This window comes from Mobula birostris, chromosome 14, assembly GCF_030028105.1.
Source record: "Mobula birostris isolate sMobBir1 chromosome 14, sMobBir1.hap1, whole genome shotgun sequence".
Lineage (NCBI taxonomy): Eukaryota > Metazoa > Chordata > Chondrichthyes > Myliobatiformes > Myliobatidae > Mobula > Mobula birostris.
The window spans coordinates 8,254,642-8,273,322 of record NC_092383.1 but is presented as its reverse complement, the minus strand read 5'-3'; the positions used below and the strand labels follow the sequence as shown (position 1 = coordinate 8,273,322).

Sequence of the window (18,681 nt, the reverse complement as noted above, 5' to 3'; positions counted from 1 at the left end):
CCTCTCTGCTGGTGGAGGATTATACTGCCAAACAGTGTGTTGTGGTTTTAAATCGAAAAGGAGCCTCCTTTTTGCCAGATTTTTCACTTTTTTGTCTGCTTGTTCAATTCTATTGTCCCAATTTACTACTAATCCTTCATGTAAAAGTTGTTTTGAAAAACACCGTGATCCCTACTTAAGACCATACTTAGACTGTTAGGGTGTATTCTGGAGTTAGGGTATACAGCAAATATTAATTTCACCAGCAAACAATCTTGAAACATGAATGTGGATCATAGATTGAATTTAAAATGCAGCCGCAACAAGAATTTTCCCTGAGCTATGGATTATACTTGATTGCAAACTGGACAATGCTGATTTCGGGTGTCTGGAGTGTGGGTGCGTAGAAGGAGGTGTTTGAAAACTATATGTGATTCAAGGGAAGCATTGTAGATACATTGTAACTATAGAATTGTCCTGCTGTTACCTTTGATCTTTAGCATATAAAAGTGTCATGTAATATTGGATTGGGAGGCCTTTTCCTACAAGAGTGTCTCAATATGATGCCTGCTGCTCATTTTTGTTGAATAAAACACTTCTATATCCACTAGCTTCAATGGCACTCCAGTGACTACGTTCATATTACAAGCACTACAGCACAGAAACAGACCATTTGGCCCAACTAGTCCATGCCAAACTGTTATTCTTCCCTGGTGCCATCAACCCACACCTGGACCATAGTCCTCCAGACTCCTCTCATCCATGTACTTATCCAAATTTCTCTTAAGTGTTTAAATCAAACCCGCATCCACCACTTCACACTCGTTCCATGCTCTCGTGACCGCCCGAGTTCCCCCTCATGTTCCCCTTAACATTTCACCTTTCACCATCAACACACAACCTCTAATTCTAGTCTCACCAACCTCAGTGAGAAAGTTTGCTTGCATCTACCCTACCTATACCGCTCAACATTTTTTATACCTCAATCAAATCTCCCCTCATCCTCCAATGCTCCAGGGAATGAAGTCCGAACTGATTCGACTTTCCCTTTAACTGAGGTAATCAAGTAAATTTCCCCCGTACTCTTTCAATCTAATTTATAACTTTCCTGTTTCACTTACCTACTTGGAGCATCGTGTTCAGATCTGGTCGCCTCTTTATAGGAAGGATGTGGAAGTTTTAGTAACAGTACAGAGGGGATTTACCAGGATGCTGTCTAGATTGGAGAGCAGACCTTAAGAGGATATGTTGAGCAAGCTAGGGCTTTTCTCTTTTGGAGTGAAGGAGGAAAAGAAGTGTGTCAGGAAATGTTGAGAAGGCTTGACCCAAGTGCAGAACAGTGGAGACGATTTAGCAGAGAGCAATCACTTTAATGATAAACTGCAAAATAACAAGCCATGAGGAGCCACAGAACAAGAGACAATGGATACTTGATACATTAGGGTAATGTGGCAATAAGACTAGGGACAACTAGTTGAGGCTGGCTGGTTTGATGGGTCAACAAGGACTGTGGATGAGAGCTGGGTTTAAATAGGTTGCAGGTGATGAGTTGGAAATGAGTGGCAGGTGACTCCTGTTAGTTGGGTGCCTGCCTGTGAAGGTCTGACAAGGTGACTTGATAGAGGCATCACATGATAAGAGGCATAGGTGGAGTGGACAGCTAGAAACTTTTTCCTAGGGTGGGATTGGCTATACCAAGGGGACATACTTTCAATGTAATTTGTGGGAAGTTTTTTGTGGTTAGAGGTGATCATAAGACATAGGAGCAGTATTAGGCCATTTGGCCTATCAAGTCGACTCTGTCATTCAATCATGAGTGAATTATTATCCCTCTCAACTTCATTCTCCTGCCTTATCCCTATAACCTTCAATGCTCTTATAAATCAAGAGCCTATCAACCTCTAATTAAGCAGTTGTTTTACGAAAGAGTGTTTTTACAAAGAGAATTGTGGGTGAAGGGAACGCGCTGCTGGGGATGATGATAGAGGCAAATACTTATGTACATTAGAGACATTTAAGAGACTGATTATATAAGAATACAAGCAAGGATAGGAAAGTTAAACTACAACAAAAATAATAATTCTACACCCTAACCCAACACCATATAGCAAGAGGGGGATTTAATTTTAAGTAAAACAATTGAACCAATTAACTCTGGGTTTTTTTATTAATTAAAGGCATCCGTTAGTCTTGCAAGACCATGGATCTGCGTGTGGAAAGTCTTCACTCTCCAGGGCACAGGCCTGGGCAAGGTTGTATGGAAGACCGGAAGTTGCCCATGCTGCAAGTCTCCCCTCTCCACGACACTGATGTTGTCCAAGGGAAGGGCATTAGGACCCATACAGCTTGGCACCAGTGTTGTCGCAGAGCAATGTGCGGTTAAGTGCCTTGCTCAAGGACACAACACGCTGCCTTGGCTGGGGCTCGAACTCACGACCTTCAGATCACTAGTCGAACACCTTAACCACTTGGCCACGTGCCCACACAACTCTGGGTTTAAAAGGCTTATATTAGTAATGGGATCCATGAAACTACCAGATTAGTGTTTGCAAACCCAAATAAAAAAGGGTCCCAGATTGAAAAGAGTAAATCTCTTTCTCTTTCCACAGATGCTGCTTGATGTGCCAAGCATTTCCAGCCTTTTCTGTCTTAAGTAGAATTTTTTTTTTGCTGTTTTCAGCCTCCTTCCCTATTCTCCATTACATCCTCTGCTCCAGAATTCCAGTGTCCTTGCCCGGAAATTTTTGTTTCTTTCCATTGCAAGTTAACAAGCAAAGAAATGAGGGAATGATCTCACCACAGCTGAGCACAAGTCTTCTTGAAAGATTCAAAGCAGAATCTTCCATGCAGTTTGTTTACCCCAGCACAGATAACATTGCTATCTTTTGCTTTATTAAATCAGAAAGGACTTGCTGAAAGTTTGTTGTAGTGTTTGACTTTCTTATTGAAAGTTTGTGGTCAGATAAATGTTGGCTTCAAATGCTGGGATACTGAAATTCTGGTAGAAAGGTTGTTTATATAAAGATCCTTGTGAGGTAAAATGTTCCTAGCTGCTTCATGGAAGTGAACCTCTTCTCCCTAAGATACTTAGTCTGGGAGAAGTATTTCTGATTTTGACTCTAGTGCGCAGGCTGTCCTTTGAATCTAAATGCCACCAAAAAAAAATCTTTCAACTTTTAAAATATGTGATGCTGTTTTTTTAGGAAAAAATTGTGTTCATTTCTCTAAGGAGCAGATTCCAAGAAATGCACAGAATCAAAGATTTATGGAATTAAAGGCTGCCTTGGAACAAATGCAGCAGAAAAAAATGTGATTTCTGCTTTGCAACTGTGGCATTTTATAGAGAAATTGGGTGTGGGTTGTTTTCTGTGTGAGCTTCAACAACTGACTGTATGCAAAGATTTTGAGTCTGATTGTTGGCATTGCCACATCAGACCATATTCACTCATTTTTGGTTTGATTACTGGTCTCCCGTTGCTAGTTGCCAATATCCTATAGCTGGCCCTACTCTCTGGTGAAAAGGCAAACAGCTGACTCCAAATATTCTCCTGCATTCTCTACGATGCTCACTGATCAAACACTGGCAAAAGCGTACTTTTAAAGTTGTCCACATTTTCAATTCTCTCCTTGCTCTGCACGTGACTGTAAGAAACTGCAGACGCGTGGACATGTCATTGGAACCAACCTCCACTCTGTAAACTCTGTGTACACTTCTCACTGCCTCGGGTAAGTAGCCAACATAGCAAAGACCCTATCCACCCAGGACATTCTCTCTTCTCCTCTCTCCCATCAGGCAGGAGATACAAAAGCCTGAGAGAATGTACAACCAAACTTCTATCCCACTGTTACCAGACTATTAATGAACCTCCTGTGCAATAAGGTAGACTCTTCCTAAAGACCTTGGGCTCTCTCTTCTCTTTTGACCAAGCTTTTGATTTGCTCATACCACATGCTTCACTGTCTGCTATGCCTTGAGCAGCACTGTAGTGCCTTGGAATATCTTAGTACTTTAAATGTGCTGAAGTAAAATGGTACTGCTTCTTTAGGTAGGGACTTTCAGAGATTACAGACAGAGCAACTGAAAAGAGCGCTGTCGGTGACGGAATATTCAAACAGGGGATCAACAAGGTGTCAGAACTGGAGGATTGTGGGGAACTGTAGAGGTGAAGAAAGCTACAAAGATAAGTGCTCAATTTCTCCTACCTTTGCTTAACAGGATGGGATACTTCTTGGAGCTGTAGGGGCCTACGACTGGACAGGTGCCATCTTAAAGCAAACCAGCTATGGACGAGTGATTCCCCCCAGGGAAGCATATCTGAAGGAATTCCCAGAGGAACTGAAGAATCATGGAGCCTACCTTGGTAAGTAGACATCCCAAAACTACAACCTTGTTACAGCCCCTTAGATAGAATATTCTACAAAGACATCTGAGTCCTTCTAAAGCAATTCTGGGGTGTATTTATTTGCATGTCTAGCATTATTAGACTGTTATACTGAGAAGAGCAGCTCGTAGTAATAAGTGTCTTCGCCTGGTTTGAAGAGGCTTAGACCATAAGACATAGGATAAGAATTAGACCATTTGGCCCATTGAGTCTGCTCCACCATTCTTCAATCATGGCAGATTTATTGTGGTGCAGCACCAATATACTGCAACACATAAAATCAAATTAAATAAGGAGTGCAAAAAGAGCAAAAATAGTGAGGTAGTGTTTGTGTGCTTATTGTCCATTTAGAAATCTGATAGCAGAGGGGAAGAAGCTATTCCTAAAACATTGAGTGTGTGTCTTCAGGCTCCTGTACCTGCTCTCTGGTGATAGCAATGAGAAGCGGCCATGCCCTGGATGGTGAGGACGCTTCATGGTGAATGCTGCCTTTCTGTGGCACCACCTTTTGAAGATGTCCCTCATGCTAAGAATCCACTGGCTGAGTTTCAACCCTTCTGCAGTCTCCATTCCAGATGGCGGTGCAACTAGTTAGAAAGCTCTCCACAGTACATCTGTTGAAACCTGCTGCAATATGCCCTAGTTACTCCAGACTGGGTTTTCTTGCACTCCAGATGTGTTTTATTTCTAACAGAACATTCTTGTTAATTAGAAAACTAGTTTAAGTGTCTAACAGAGAAGCAATGTTGCAAAACCTCGAAGTCTGGTGAACTTGAGACATAATTTTATATGTTCTCATTCCATACATGATTCATAAAACATGGCAATTATACTGTAATAAATCTGACGTAGCAAGATCCCACAAGCAACAGTGATATAATCATCTTTGTAAGGCATAGGTTTTAGTACAAGTCCTGGGGCAGGACATCTGTCCTTCTCCGAATCGTGCCTGGTGATCTTTGCCATCTTGAGAGGGCAAATGGGGTCTCATTTCCACGTTTCATGTGAAAGACGGTGACTTCTAACTGTGTTGTGCTCCTTCGAGACTGCAGTGCAGTGTCAGTTCAGATATCGGGAGAGGGGCTTGAACGCACAACAATCTGGCTCAGAGGCTGGTACAAGAATGGAAAATGCTCACCATGTCAGGTGGCGCCTGTAGAGGATGAAACGCAGATGTGATGAAGGCTGAGGCTAAGTTTGGGCCTGGACTCAGTGGAATCTAGAAACCAGAAGAGTTTGGGATAGATGCATGCACAGGAGTGGTATGAAGGGCTATGATTCAGGAGCAGGTCAATGGGACTAGGCTGAATGATAGTTCACATCGACTAAATGGGCCAAAGGGCCTAATTCTGTGTTGTTGCGCTCTATGTTCCAGGTAATATAGTGTGCTATGGTCCAGGTACAGGTCAATGCAACTAGGCAGGGGGGCTTCCCTTCCTCCACTATCAATTCTGCTCTTAAACGCATCTCCCCCCCATTTCACGTACATCTGCTCTCACTCCATCCTCCCGCCACCCCACTGGGAGTGGGGTTCCCCTGGTCCTCACCTACCACCCCACCAGCCTCCGGGTCCAACATATTATTCTCCGTAACTTCCGCCACCTCCAACGGGATCCCACCACTAAGCACATCTTTCCCTCCCCCCCCCCTCTGCATTCCGCAGGGATCGCTCCCTACACAATTCCCTTGTTCATTCGTCCCCCCCATCCCTCCCCACTGATCTCCCTCCTGGCACTTATCCGTGTAAGCGGGACAAGTGTTACACATGCCCTTACATTTCCTCCCTTACCACCATTCAGGGCCCCAAACAGTCCTTCCAGGTGAGGCAACACTTCACCTGTGAGTCGACTGGGGTGATATACTGTGTCCGGTGCTCCCGATGTGGCCTTTTATATATTGGCGAGACCCGACGCAGACTGGGAGACTGCTTTGCTGAACATCTACGCTCTGTCCGCCAGGGAGAGCAGGATCTCCCAGTGGCCACACATTTTGATTCCACATCCCATTCCCATTCTGGCATGTCTGTCCGCGGCCTCCTCTACTGTAGAGATGAAGCCGCACTCAGGTTGGAGGAACAACACCTTATATTCCGTCTGGGTAGCCTCCAACCTGATGGCGTGAACATCGACTTCTCTAACTTCCGCTAGGCCCCGCCTCCCCCTTGTACCCCATCTGTTGCTTATTTTTATGCATGCATTCTTTCTCTCACTCTCCTTTTTCTCCCTCTGTCCCTCTGAATATGCCTCTTGCCCATCCTCTGGGTACCCCCCTTCCTTGTCTTTCTTCCCGGACCTCCTGTCCTGTGATCCTCTCGTATCCCCTTTTGCCGGTCACCTGTCTGGCTCTTGGCTCCATCCCTCCTCCTTCTGTCTTCTCCTGTCATCTTGGATCTCCCCCTCCCCCTCCAACTTTCAAATCCCTTACTCACTCTTCCTTCAGTTAGTCCTGACGAAGGGTCTCGGCCTGAAACGTCGACTGCACCTCTTCCTACAGATGCTGCCTGGCCTGCTGCGTTCACCAGCAACTTTGATGTGTGAGGCAGAATAAGAGTTCAGCATGGATGAGATGGGCCAAAGGGCCTGGTTCAGTGCTATGGTCCCCTATGACTCTATAAAACTAAGCACTAAGATTGAAGCATATAAGGTTCTGAAATGGCGTAACAAGTTAAGTGGTAAAAGTACACTTCCACTCATGAGAAACCAGAACTTCGGCTTCAGATGTTGTCCTTTTGTCCTTTCAAGCTGAAATTCCTCTGAGAGGATCATGGATCTTTGAAGTCTGCTCTCTGCAGACTGGAGTGGAGGCTGAATCTTGAAAGCATTCAAGGCCAATTTTTGGTCAACACAGAAGTTGTGGAGTTGGGTGGGGGGGGGGTGGAAATGGAGCTGAGGCCAACATCGGATCAACATGATGGAACAGACTCCAGATGCCAAATGGTCTACTTCTTGTATTTCTTATGTTCTTACGAGCTTAGAGTTAATGTTTTGGATCAATGAGATCCCCCCCCCCCCCAGAGACCTGATACCCATGAAACGCCAACACTCTGTGTTTTGTCTTGCAGGGTACACTATTACCTCGGTGATGCCAAGGTCAGGAAGGCGATGGTACGTGTCAGGTGCTCCCAGGTTCAACCACACTGGAAAGGTCATTATATTCATAATGAGGAATAATGGAGATATCACAGTGCAGCAGTCACTGAAGGGACAACAGGTTAGTGAGGTGGTTGGGGCAGAACTATCCCATTTATCACTGTCCCGTTGACTTTCTGCACACATGTGGGACAGATGTGCTTTGGACACATGTCAGTTCGCCCTCTCCAACATCTGTTCGTGTCGAGCCTCTCCGGATGTAGGACAAACGGAGTGGAGCTCATCAAGAAAATGTCACTGAGGGAGAGCCTCCCACTTTACAGTGGCAAATCTCCCAGCTGTTCCTGGCTGCTTAAGCTAAAAGAGAGATTGTATGTTGCTGGTGATCTTTGCCAGGAATCCTCTCCCTGGTCATTATAGTCATTGGGTTGTTTCGAAAAATATGTGACAGTTTTAGCAACTGCTTTTATTTTTAATAAATAAGACAAAAGCTGCAGGAAGTTTCATATTGCTAATACAAAGGAAAAAGTGCTAGGCAAACTTAAAGGTCTTAAGGTGGATAAGTCACTTGGACCAGATGGACTACATCCCCGAGTCCTGAGAGAGAGAAGTGATAACAGATGCATTGGTCATGATCTTTCAAGAATCATTTGATTGTGGCATGGTCCCGGTGGACTGGAAAATTGCAAATGTCTTTTCACTCTTTAAGAAGGAAGGAAGGCAAAAGAAAGGAAATTATAAACCAATTAGCCTAACCTCAGTGGTTGGGAAAGTGTTGGAGTCTATTATTAAGGACAAGGTTTCAGGGTATTTGGAGACTAATGATAAAATAAGTCAAAGTCAGCTCAGGTTCTGTAAAGGGAAATCTCGCTTGACAAATCTGTTAGCCAGGGAAGTAACACATAGGGTGGACAAAGGAGAGGCAGTGGACCATCTACTTGGATTTTCAGAAGGCATTTGATAAGGTGCCACACGTGAGGCTGCTTAACAAGAGAAAATCTCATAGCATTACAGGAAAGATACTGGGACGGATAGAAGAATGGCTGACAGTCAGGAGGCAGCAAGTGGGAATAAAGGGGACCTTTTCTGGTTGGCTGCCAGTGGCTAGTGGTGCTCCTCAGGGATCAGTATTGGGACCGCTACTTTTCACATCATTTGCAGATGATACAAAGAGAGGTGGGGAGGTAGGTAGTGCTGAGGAAGCATTGTGATTGCAGCAGGGACTTAGACAAATTGGAAGAATGGGCAAAAAGTGGCAGATGGAATACAGTGTTGGTAAACGTATGATAATACATTTTGGTAAAAGGAACAATAGTACAGATTATTATCTAAATGGGGAGAAAATTCAAACATCAGAGGTGCAAAAGAATTTAGGAGTCCTCCTACGAAACTCCCAGAAGGTTAATTTACAGGTTGAGTTTATGGTAAGGCAAATGCAATACTGGCATTTATTGCAAGGGGAATAGAATATAAAAGCAAGGAGATAATGTTGACACTTTATAAGACACTAGTCAGGCCGCACTTGGAGTATTTTCAACAGTTTTGGACCCCATATCTCAAAAAGAATGTGTTGTCATTGGAGAGAGTTCATGAGGATGATTCCGGGAAAGAAGGGTTTATCATATGAAGAGCGTTTGGCAGCTTTGGGCCTGTACTCACTGGAATTTAGAAGCATGCAGAGGGACCTCATTGAAACCTAGTGAATGTTGAAAGGACTAGATAACGTGAATGTGGAGAGGATATTTCCTATGGTGGGGTTATCCAGAACTAAAGGGCACAGTCTCAAAATTGAGGGGCGACCACTTAGAACAGAGGTAAGGAGGATTTTTTTTTGACCCAGAGAGTAGTGAATCTGTGGAATGCTCTGCCACAGACTGCAGTGGAGGCCAAGTCCATGGGTGTATTTAAGGCTGAAGTTGATAGTTTCCTGATCGGTCAGGGCATCAAAGGATATGGTGAAAAGGCAGGTGTATGGGGTTGAGTAGGATCCAGGATCAGCCATGATGAAATGGCAGAGCAGACTCAATGGGCTGAATGGCCTAATTCTGCTCCTATGACTTACGGTCTTGTGGTCTAACCTGTTTCCTAGAAGAGTATACCGGTCACTTCAGCACTTTAATGGGATTCTCTCTCAATCTGTTCAGTGTACACACTTCAGGCTGACTCAAATTTCAAGTTTGATTGTCATTCAACCATTGCCCATGAATACAGCCAGATGAAACCGGGTTCCCCTAGGGCTCAGGTGCGTACAGTCACACACAGCCAGATATTGTTCGCTCGTTATGTGTCGTGTAATATGATGTAGGCGACCACGACATATCTCCACCTCTCCACCCTACATATATACCACTTGTATGAAGAAAGAGAATCCCCTCACATTCTTTCCCCTCTCGCCTTAAACCTGTGCCCTCTAGTTCTCGATTACCCAAGGCTGAGTGTTTTCACCCTATCGATACCACTCATGGCTGCATACACCTCTATAAGATCACCTCTCAGGCTCCAACTCTCCAAAGAATAAATTCCTGGCCTGTCCAACCTCTCTCCATATCTTAGTCATAGAGCATTACAGCATAGAAACAGGACCTTCGACCCATTTAGTCTGTGGCAGCCTGGTCTTCTGCCTCGTCCCAACTACTTGCACCTGACCATAGGGCTCCATACCCCTCCCATCAAAGTATATATCCCAACTTCTCTAAAGTGTTACATCTTTGGAATGTGGGGGGAAACCAGAGCACCCAAAGGAAACCCACATGGTCATGGGGAGAACGTCCTTAAAGATGGCGATGGAATTGAGCCTGCGTTACTGGCGCTAAATAGTGGTTCGCTACGCTGCCATCCCGGCCCCACACATGAGCAGGTCCTCCCCAGGTTAAGAAAGGGCTCCTTTCCAGTGAACTGTTTGTAACTCAGGCATTCACAAGTCGGAAATGTAGACAAGAACCGAGTTCCCACGCGACAGAACATACCTGAAATCCTACAACAGGCAGTAAACCCATCCCGACCGCCTGGTCAAAGCTCATTCATATATACGGGCTGTACATTCTGTATGTCGAGAGTTCACGAGCTTGGGGTGAGGGGAGGGGGACTTGCACACAGAATACTACATAATAATGTTTAAATCATCTGGTGAATCACTCTCTCTCCCCACGTTTCTTTTTAAGATTGGCTCCTACTTCGGAAGTGAGATCGCTCCAGTGGATGTGGATATTGATGGAGTGACAGACATCTTGTTGGTTGGTGCCCCCATGTATTTCAGTGACGGCAAGGAGAAAGGTAGAATCTACATCTACTCTCTCAGCAAGGTAAATGCCAGTAGGTTGTTTTGGAATGACCACAACTTCCTCGGGATCTGTCTCCCTCTCCGACGTCATTCTGCTACAATTCCGATAGGGTTAGTCATACTTTATTGATCCCGGGGGAAACTGGTTTTTATTACAGTTGCACCATAAATAATTAAATAGTAATAAAACCATAAATAGTTAAATAGTAATATGTAAATTATGCCAGGAAATAAGTCCAGGACCAGCTTATTGGCTCAGCATGTCTGACCCTCCAAGGGAGGAGTTGTAAAGTTTGATGGCCACAGGCAGGAATGACTTCCTATGACGCTTTGTGTTGCATCTTGGTGGAATGAGTCTCTGGCTGAATGTTAGAGCATGGGACTGGGAATGGGGCCCACAATCATGCTGTCCTGTGGCCATCTTGAGAAGCTCGGTTGCCTAGTGGTTATCAGGAGGCTAACAGTGTCATCAGCCAAGGGTCACCAGCTTCTACTTCCTCGGCAGGCGAAAGAAATTGCATGGCAGTTACTTTCCCAGGTGCTCCATCTGCACTGCCCAAACCCACGTCCTTCACCCCCAAAAAAGGGCAAGGCAGTGCACATACCTGAACGTTCCCAGGAAAACCAGCATCATGTGGAGTTAGACATATATTTAGTGGCCACTTTATTAAGTACAGGAGTGGGGACTTGTTCTGGTCTTCTGCTGCTGTAGCGCAACCACTTCAAAGATGCTCTTCTGCGCACCACTGTTGTAACGCACAGTTACTTGAATTATTGTTGCCTGCCTGTCAGCTTGAACCATTCTGGCCAGTTTCCTCTGATCACTTTCAATAACAATGTGCTTTTGCCCACAGAACTGCCACTGACTGTTATTTTTGTTTGTTTTTCACACCATTCTCTGTAAACTTCAGAGTGTTGTGCATGGAAATATCAGGGAATCAGCAATTTGCAAGATACTCAAACCACCCTGTCTGGCACCAACAATCATTCCACGGTCAAAGTCCATGATTGTATTTCTTCCCCATTCTGAGGTTTGGTCCAAACAACAACTGAACCTCTTGACCATGTCGACATGCTTTTATGCATTGAGTTTCTGCCACATGATTGGCTGATGAGATATTTGCATTAACGAGCAGGTGTACAGGGTTACCTAATAAAGAGGTCACTGGGTGTATAATTCTAGTTCTTTATCATTCACCTTTTGAAATCCTGAACTCCCTACACAACAACCATGTGAAAGCACCTTCACCAGAAGGACTGCTGGGGTTCAAAGAGGGGCTCACCACCATCTTATCAAAACCAATTAACAGTTGGACATTAAAGAATGCGTTTACCTGTGACACCCCTTTCCTAAAACTCATTGGCATCTGAAAATGTCAAGCAATGCCGTGCTATGTTGGCACCAGGATGTGTGGAGACTCTTGCGGGCTGCCCCCAGCACACCCTTGGGTGCTTTAGTTGTTAATGTAAATGATGCATTTCTCTGTATTTTTCAATGGACACATGATAAATAAACTGGACTCATGAATCTTAAAACAATAATTTAGAAAGAAAGATTAGACGTGGATGGTGAAGTCTGGCTTTGGCAGGAATGCCCATATCTGCAGGATCAGGAGAGTTCACTCTTGAGAGATGAAGTGCCAGTGCCATTCATCAGAATAACAACTTCTACCTGTCTACTCTTGTTACATCACTGAGGTTAGGGCAGCAATGAACGTCTTTCATCTCCGGAAGTGTTCAGGGCTTCCTTCATCATCTCAGCAGCTTCCTCTCGGTTTTCACTACTGTCAGTCATGCAAGTCCCAGGTGGAGACTCAGGAACACCATCACACTCAGATGTAGAAGGATTCTTCAATGCTATTACTGTAACAGTTTTGTTTGACCAGTCAGGGTTGTTGGCCCTGAGCTGAACCCCCGAACCTGGAGGACCAGTGGACCAGTCTTAGCCCAGCCTCTACCCTTTGACCTGTTTGGCATGGGTGACCCCACCAAGATCCAAAGCCTAAAGACCTGACTCCAACCAGCGTAGCTCTCTGGGTCCAAACGCACGCAAGCCTCCAAACCACAACAAGGTTGCGCTCCTCGGAGAAATAATAACTTCATTCAGTCTCAAGCTGCAGGAGGTGCCCGGCAGGTCAAGCAGCACCTGCGGAGAGAAACGGGCAGTCAACTTTCCAGGTCGGGACCCTTCTTCTAGACAGATGCTGCCTGACTAGAGTTCCTCCTATAGTTTGTGTGCTGCTGTCTGCAGTCCCTATGTTGCCAACTTTATCGAGTCTCTAAGGATCTAAGCCTGTATGTAAAGTTCATTTTATATATGAGATTTATTTTTGTATTGGTTTCAGCTTCCTGTATAATTTGAATGTAATTTTAGTACAAGACTCTGCTGTTACATTTAGAACTTACTGGTTTGTTTTACAGAGGGTTTTCATTTTCAATAGTTTTCTGGAAATTTCCGACACCTCACAGAACTCCCGCTTTGGCTCCGCCATCGCTGCTGTTCGTGATCTCAACTATGATGCGTTCAACGACGTGGTGGTGGGAGCACCACTGGAAGACGACCACCGCGGGGCGGTCTACATATTTCACGGATACAACAGAAACATCCTGAAGAGCTACAAACAGGTACCTCCTCCAACCCTACACTCCGTGGAGGTTCCGAGCCCAGCTGAAACCTTGGCTGACAGGGGTCTCGCAATGCGACTCTTTCTGCAGTCTCATTCTTGCGTAAGAATGCTCTGTACAAAAGCATCAGGCCAGATAACTTCACCACCCTTAGTATTGTCAAAGAGCCCTCCCACCCACCCCACATTCTCTTTGATCCTGTACCATCAGGCAGGAGGACAAAGACTGTTAGGTTGGGGAACAGCTTCTTATCCCAGGCCATGAGGCTACTGAACTCCCTGCTACCACCTGGGTCTCATCACGTATGAAGCACCACTGGCGTTATACTGATAACTTTTTAACGAGTGATAAATGCGCCTTATGCTAAACGTCAATCTTCTGCAATGTTTTGTTGTTTGTTAATTTATTTGTGGTAATATTACTTTATTGTTGTGTGTGAGTTACAGTACTGTGCAAAAGTCTCAGGCACACATAAATATAGCTAAGGTGCCTAAGGCATTTGCATGTACTGTATTTGTCACCAATGGAGTGGAGAGTGAGTTTGTAAATCTGGTGCAAGCAAAGGATGTTGGGAATGGTGAGGGTAGAGTGTCACACGAGGGACGTGGGGCAGGTGGCAAAGAAGGAATGACCTTGGCAGACACACCTGCCAACGTCATTTGATTCCAAACAACTGGTTTACTGATTATTACAGAATGTCTCAACGGTGCTTCCCGCTCCCTCACCTCTCCCTGCCCCCCTCCCACTCCCAGTCCACACTAGAGACCCATACCAGAATCTTGTTTATCATCACCCACATATGTCATGAAATTTGTTTTTTTTTGTGGCAGCAGTAGAGTGCAATACATTAAATTACTACGGTACTGTACAAAAGTCTTAGGCACCCTAGCAATATATATGTGCCTAAGACTTTTGCACGGTACTGTATATGTACATTGGAACGTTGTTTCGTTTGGCAGTATACATATGTACAGTTGAATGACAATAAACTTGAATTTAAACTTGAGCCACTACCCCACAACAGGTCAGGCAGTATCTACGGTGGGGAGAAAAATATTTTTTCGTAATTCCTCCTTGTTCGTGAGTTACCTGCAAATGAATCGTCTCAGTCTCCCTCTATCAAGTCCCTCAGGGTCTTTGCGCAGTTTGTCTTCTTTTGCACATTGGCTTTTTTCAGTAATACACATAAATGCTGGAGGAACTCAGCAGGCCAGGCAGCATCTATGGAAAAGAGTATAGTTGACATTTCGGGCCCAGACCTTCATCAGGACTGCCCTGATGGAAGGACTCAGCCCTAAACATTGACTGTACCATAATGCTGCCTGGCCTGCTGAGTTGCTGCGGCATTTTGTGAGTGAGGTTGTGTTCATGGGTTCAATGTCCATTCAGAAGAGGGGACGAAGCTGTTCCTGAATCATTAAGGGTGTGCTTTCAGGTTCCTGTACCTCCTTCCTGATAGTAGCAATGAGAAGAGTGCATGTCCTAGGTGACAGAGGTCTTTAATGATGTACGCTGCCTTTCTGAGACATCACTCCTTGAAGATGTCCTGGATGCTGGGGAGGCTAGTGCCCATGATGGAGCTGACTGAGGTTACAACTTTCTGCAGTTTGTTTAAATGAATCTCAAGGTAATACAAACCTAAATTATCTAACTTCTGTTGATAGGACAACCAATTAAAATGCTACAAAGCTCTATGAAGAGCAGGAAATATCCTCCCCCTCATCCTGAGTCCTGGCCTATGTTTACCCCTCACCTGCCACTTAGAAATAGGTTGCTGGGTTATTAACGCAAACACGAGGAAATCTGTAGATGCTGGAAATTCAAGCAACACACACAAAAAATGCTGGTGAACGCAGCAGGCCAGGCAGCATCTCTAGGAAGAGGTGCAGTCGACGTTTCAGGCCGAGACCCTTCGTCAGGACTGCTGGGTTATTATTTCTCGCTGCCTCAGGAAGTTTGGTGTGCACGAATTGGCTTACAAGAGAGACTACATTTCAAAGGATCAGAATTCATAAGCCACTTTTAGATGTCCTTAACTATGCTATACAAATGCAAGATCTCCTTACTCTTTTATTTCTTAGTTCAAAATAAACTTATTGATAAATAGAACCCCAAATATAATCTTACAGCAACTAAGAATCTTAAGCCATTTCCTCAGTGAATGAAATTGGCTGGTGGCAAGTGTTGATGAGGCTATTTGTGGTTAATCATTTATGCCAGTAGTTATGAGGTTGTGAGGTCACTTGAGTGAAAACAAATGTCCTTAATAATTTAAATAGGCAGAGTAATTTAAGTCATGTTAACTAAAAGCATGGCCCTACACAATGATGACACACAAATTCTTGAAGCATTCCATTTTTTTTGTGATAGTCTTGATTATGGTTTGCAGTAGTGACCTAGCCAATGACTCGGCTTTCCCTATTTCAGTGATGGTCATTTTAACCTTATCAATCAATGCTAGAATATGGTTGGACCTGTGAACCACCCTCATTTTCTCAATCACAAGAAGGATTAGAGTCGGGTCCAACATAATAGGGTTCCCCTTGTCCTCACCTACCGCCCCACCAGCCTCCGGGTCCAACATATAATTCTCCATAACTTCCGCCACCTCCAATGGGATCCCACCACTAAGCACATCTTTCCCTCCCCCCACTCTCTGCTTTCCGCAGGGATCGCTCCCTACGCGACTCCCTTGTCCATTCGTCCCCCCCATCCCTCCCCACTAATCTCCCTCCTGGCACTTATTCGTGTAAACGGAACAAGTGCTACACATGCCCTTACACTTCCTCCCTTACCAACATTCAGGGCCCCAGACAGTCCTTCCAGGTGAGGCGACACTTCACCTGTGAGTCGGCTGGGGTGATATACTGCGTCCGGTGCTCCCGATGTGGCTTTCTATATATTGGCGAGACCCAACGTAGACTGAGAGATCGTTTCGCTGAACACCTACTCTCTGTCCGCCAGAAAAAGCAGCATCTCCCAGTGGCCACACATTTTAATTCCACGTCCCATTCCCATTCTGACATGTCTATCCACAGCCTCCTCTACTGTCAAGATGAAGCCACACTCAGCTTAGAGGAACAACACTTTATATTCCGTCTGAGCAACCTCCAACCTGATGGTATGAACATTGACTTCTCAAACTTCCACTAATGACCCACCTTCCCTTCGTACCCCATCCATTATTTATTTATATACACACATTCTTTCTCTCTTTCCTTTTTCTCCCTCTGTCCCTCTCACTATACCCCTTGCCCATCCTCTGGATTTTCCCCCCCTCCCCCTTTTCTTTCTCCCTAGGCCTCCTGTCCCATGACCCTTTCATATCCCTTTTGCCAATCGACTGTCCAGCTCTTGACTCCATCCCTCCCCCTCCTGTCTTCTCCTATCATTTTGGATCTCCCCCTCTCCCTCTCCCTCCCACTTTCAAATCTCTTACTGGCTCTTCTTTCAGTTAGTCCTGACAAAGGGTCTCGGCCCGAAACGTCAACTGTACCTCTTCCTAGAGATGCTGCCTGGCCTGCTGCGTTCACCAGCAACTTTGATGTGTGTTGGTTAGAGTCCAGGTGTTGGCTTTAGAGAGCAAGACCTGGGTGCGCGCCGTGATCCTGGAAGTAATTGCAGGCTGCACATTGGAACGCGGTCCAGGAGTTCTACAGGGTGGAGAGGAGGACAGAGCACTTTGGTCATTGCTGCTGGCAAGGAATTATAGAACATCCTCTTGGATCAGCACTACTTTAAAGTGTGATAAGTTCTTGGAGCAATTAATGACACTGGATTCAGTTTTATGTCTGAAAGATGATTTGAGGAAAGCACAGTCCAGTTGGTGGTAGTAATGCACCTTTAAGTTGGACTGTCAACTGTCGTTTAAAGACAGAAGAAGTCAAGTGAACTTGGTTCAGTTTCTAAGTGCTCTCCTCATTGACTTCCTTCCCTTCCTCCTCTGGAGTTAAAGTAGGGTAGCTGGTTGTGTTCAGATCGGTTTCAGAAGCCAGCTGCATCTGAGACTTTTCCTCCTCTGTTGTTTGTACTCAAGCAGGCACGGTAACGGTAGAAATTCTCACACTAACAACTGGTGAGCCAATAGTGGACCGCAGTCGAAGGCAGAAGCCTGGAGGTGCTGGGAATCTGAAATGAGACCAGGAAATGCTGGAAAACCACAGCAGTTTGAGCACCATCTGTGGAAGTAGAGATGGGGCTAACGTCTCAGATCAGAACTGTTCTGCTGATTGACCTGAAGCGTTAACTGTTTCAGCCCTCACAGGTTCTGCCTGACTTGCTGAGGGTTTTAAGGTCTTTCTGGTTTTGATCTGGCATCTGTTCCTGCCACAGCCCTGTGAACGTGAACTGACACTGGCTCCAAGTCTAGGCATGCCTCTGTTTCAAAATTTCCCTAATGATGATTAGATTCTCCCCTTCCCGGTCCAGTGATGTTAGAGCCAACATAAAGGAAGGGCCAGAAGTATTGTTGAGGATCCCGAATAACCCATCCCACAATCTTTTTGACCCACTACCATCAGGAAGGAGGTACAGGAGCTTTAGGACTAGGACGGGTAACAGCATCTTCCTTTAGGCTGTGAACTAATGTATACCCTGCCACACTGAGGTCTCATCACTAGATCAGTGAACTGTTGACTTGAGCTGCACCCTACATGCACTTTGAATTATATTTTATTAACTTATTTGTAGTAATATTTTGTCTTATGTGCTGTGTGTAATATATGTTTTCCAGTTGAGCTGTGGTCCAGGAGATCATTGTTTCATTGGGTTGTATATATGTGCAGTCAGAGGATAATAAATTTGAACTTGAACACATTCAGCTGCTCCTTAGATTAACGTTAACTGACTGACAATAGAACAGGTGAGATCTTCCCAATCTGCACTGTTCTCTATACTTCTGAGCAATAATTTCCATCTGATCAGGATCAGAGGAAGGTTAACTGTTGAAGGTAGATTGTTATACTTTCAGAGACAGTAAGTTATGACCAAAAGTATGGAATACTAGATGGGCCAAAGGGCCTGTTTCTATGTTATAGTGTTCTATGACTATCTCACTATTCTTTATTACTCTCTGTATCTACATATTTTTGTAACTTATAGTCACTTTTGCACCGTGCTGCTGCCACAAAACAACAAATTTTACAATATATTATATGTCAGAGATAATAAAGCTGATTCTATTTCTACTTGTGCCTCTTATCCCATCTCAATGAGTCTAAAAGGCATAGTTGCAGGCAGGCAATATACTTTGGTCTTGCCAGTAATTCCCACATCCCATGAATGAGTTAAGAAAAGACGTATAAGCACAGTGACCGACTCAGCATGT

The 18,681-nt window shown here is 44.8% G+C and overlaps 1 protein-coding gene across 1 annotated transcript in view; it reads left to right on the top strand.

Moving 5' to 3' along the window:
• Positions 1–18,681, top strand: part of itga11a (integrin, alpha 11a) — a 217,425-nt gene that overhangs the window by 114,332 nt on the left and 84,412 nt on the right. Inside the window, exons 11-14 of the mRNA XM_072278053.1 lie at positions 4,196–4,340; positions 7,423–7,571; positions 10,612–10,752; positions 13,152–13,355. Coding sequence (XP_072134154.1) covers positions 4,196–4,340; positions 7,423–7,571; positions 10,612–10,752; positions 13,152–13,355 — 639 coding nt within the window. The remainder of the gene's footprint in view (positions 1–4,195; positions 4,341–7,422; positions 7,572–10,611; positions 10,753–13,151; positions 13,356–18,681) is intronic.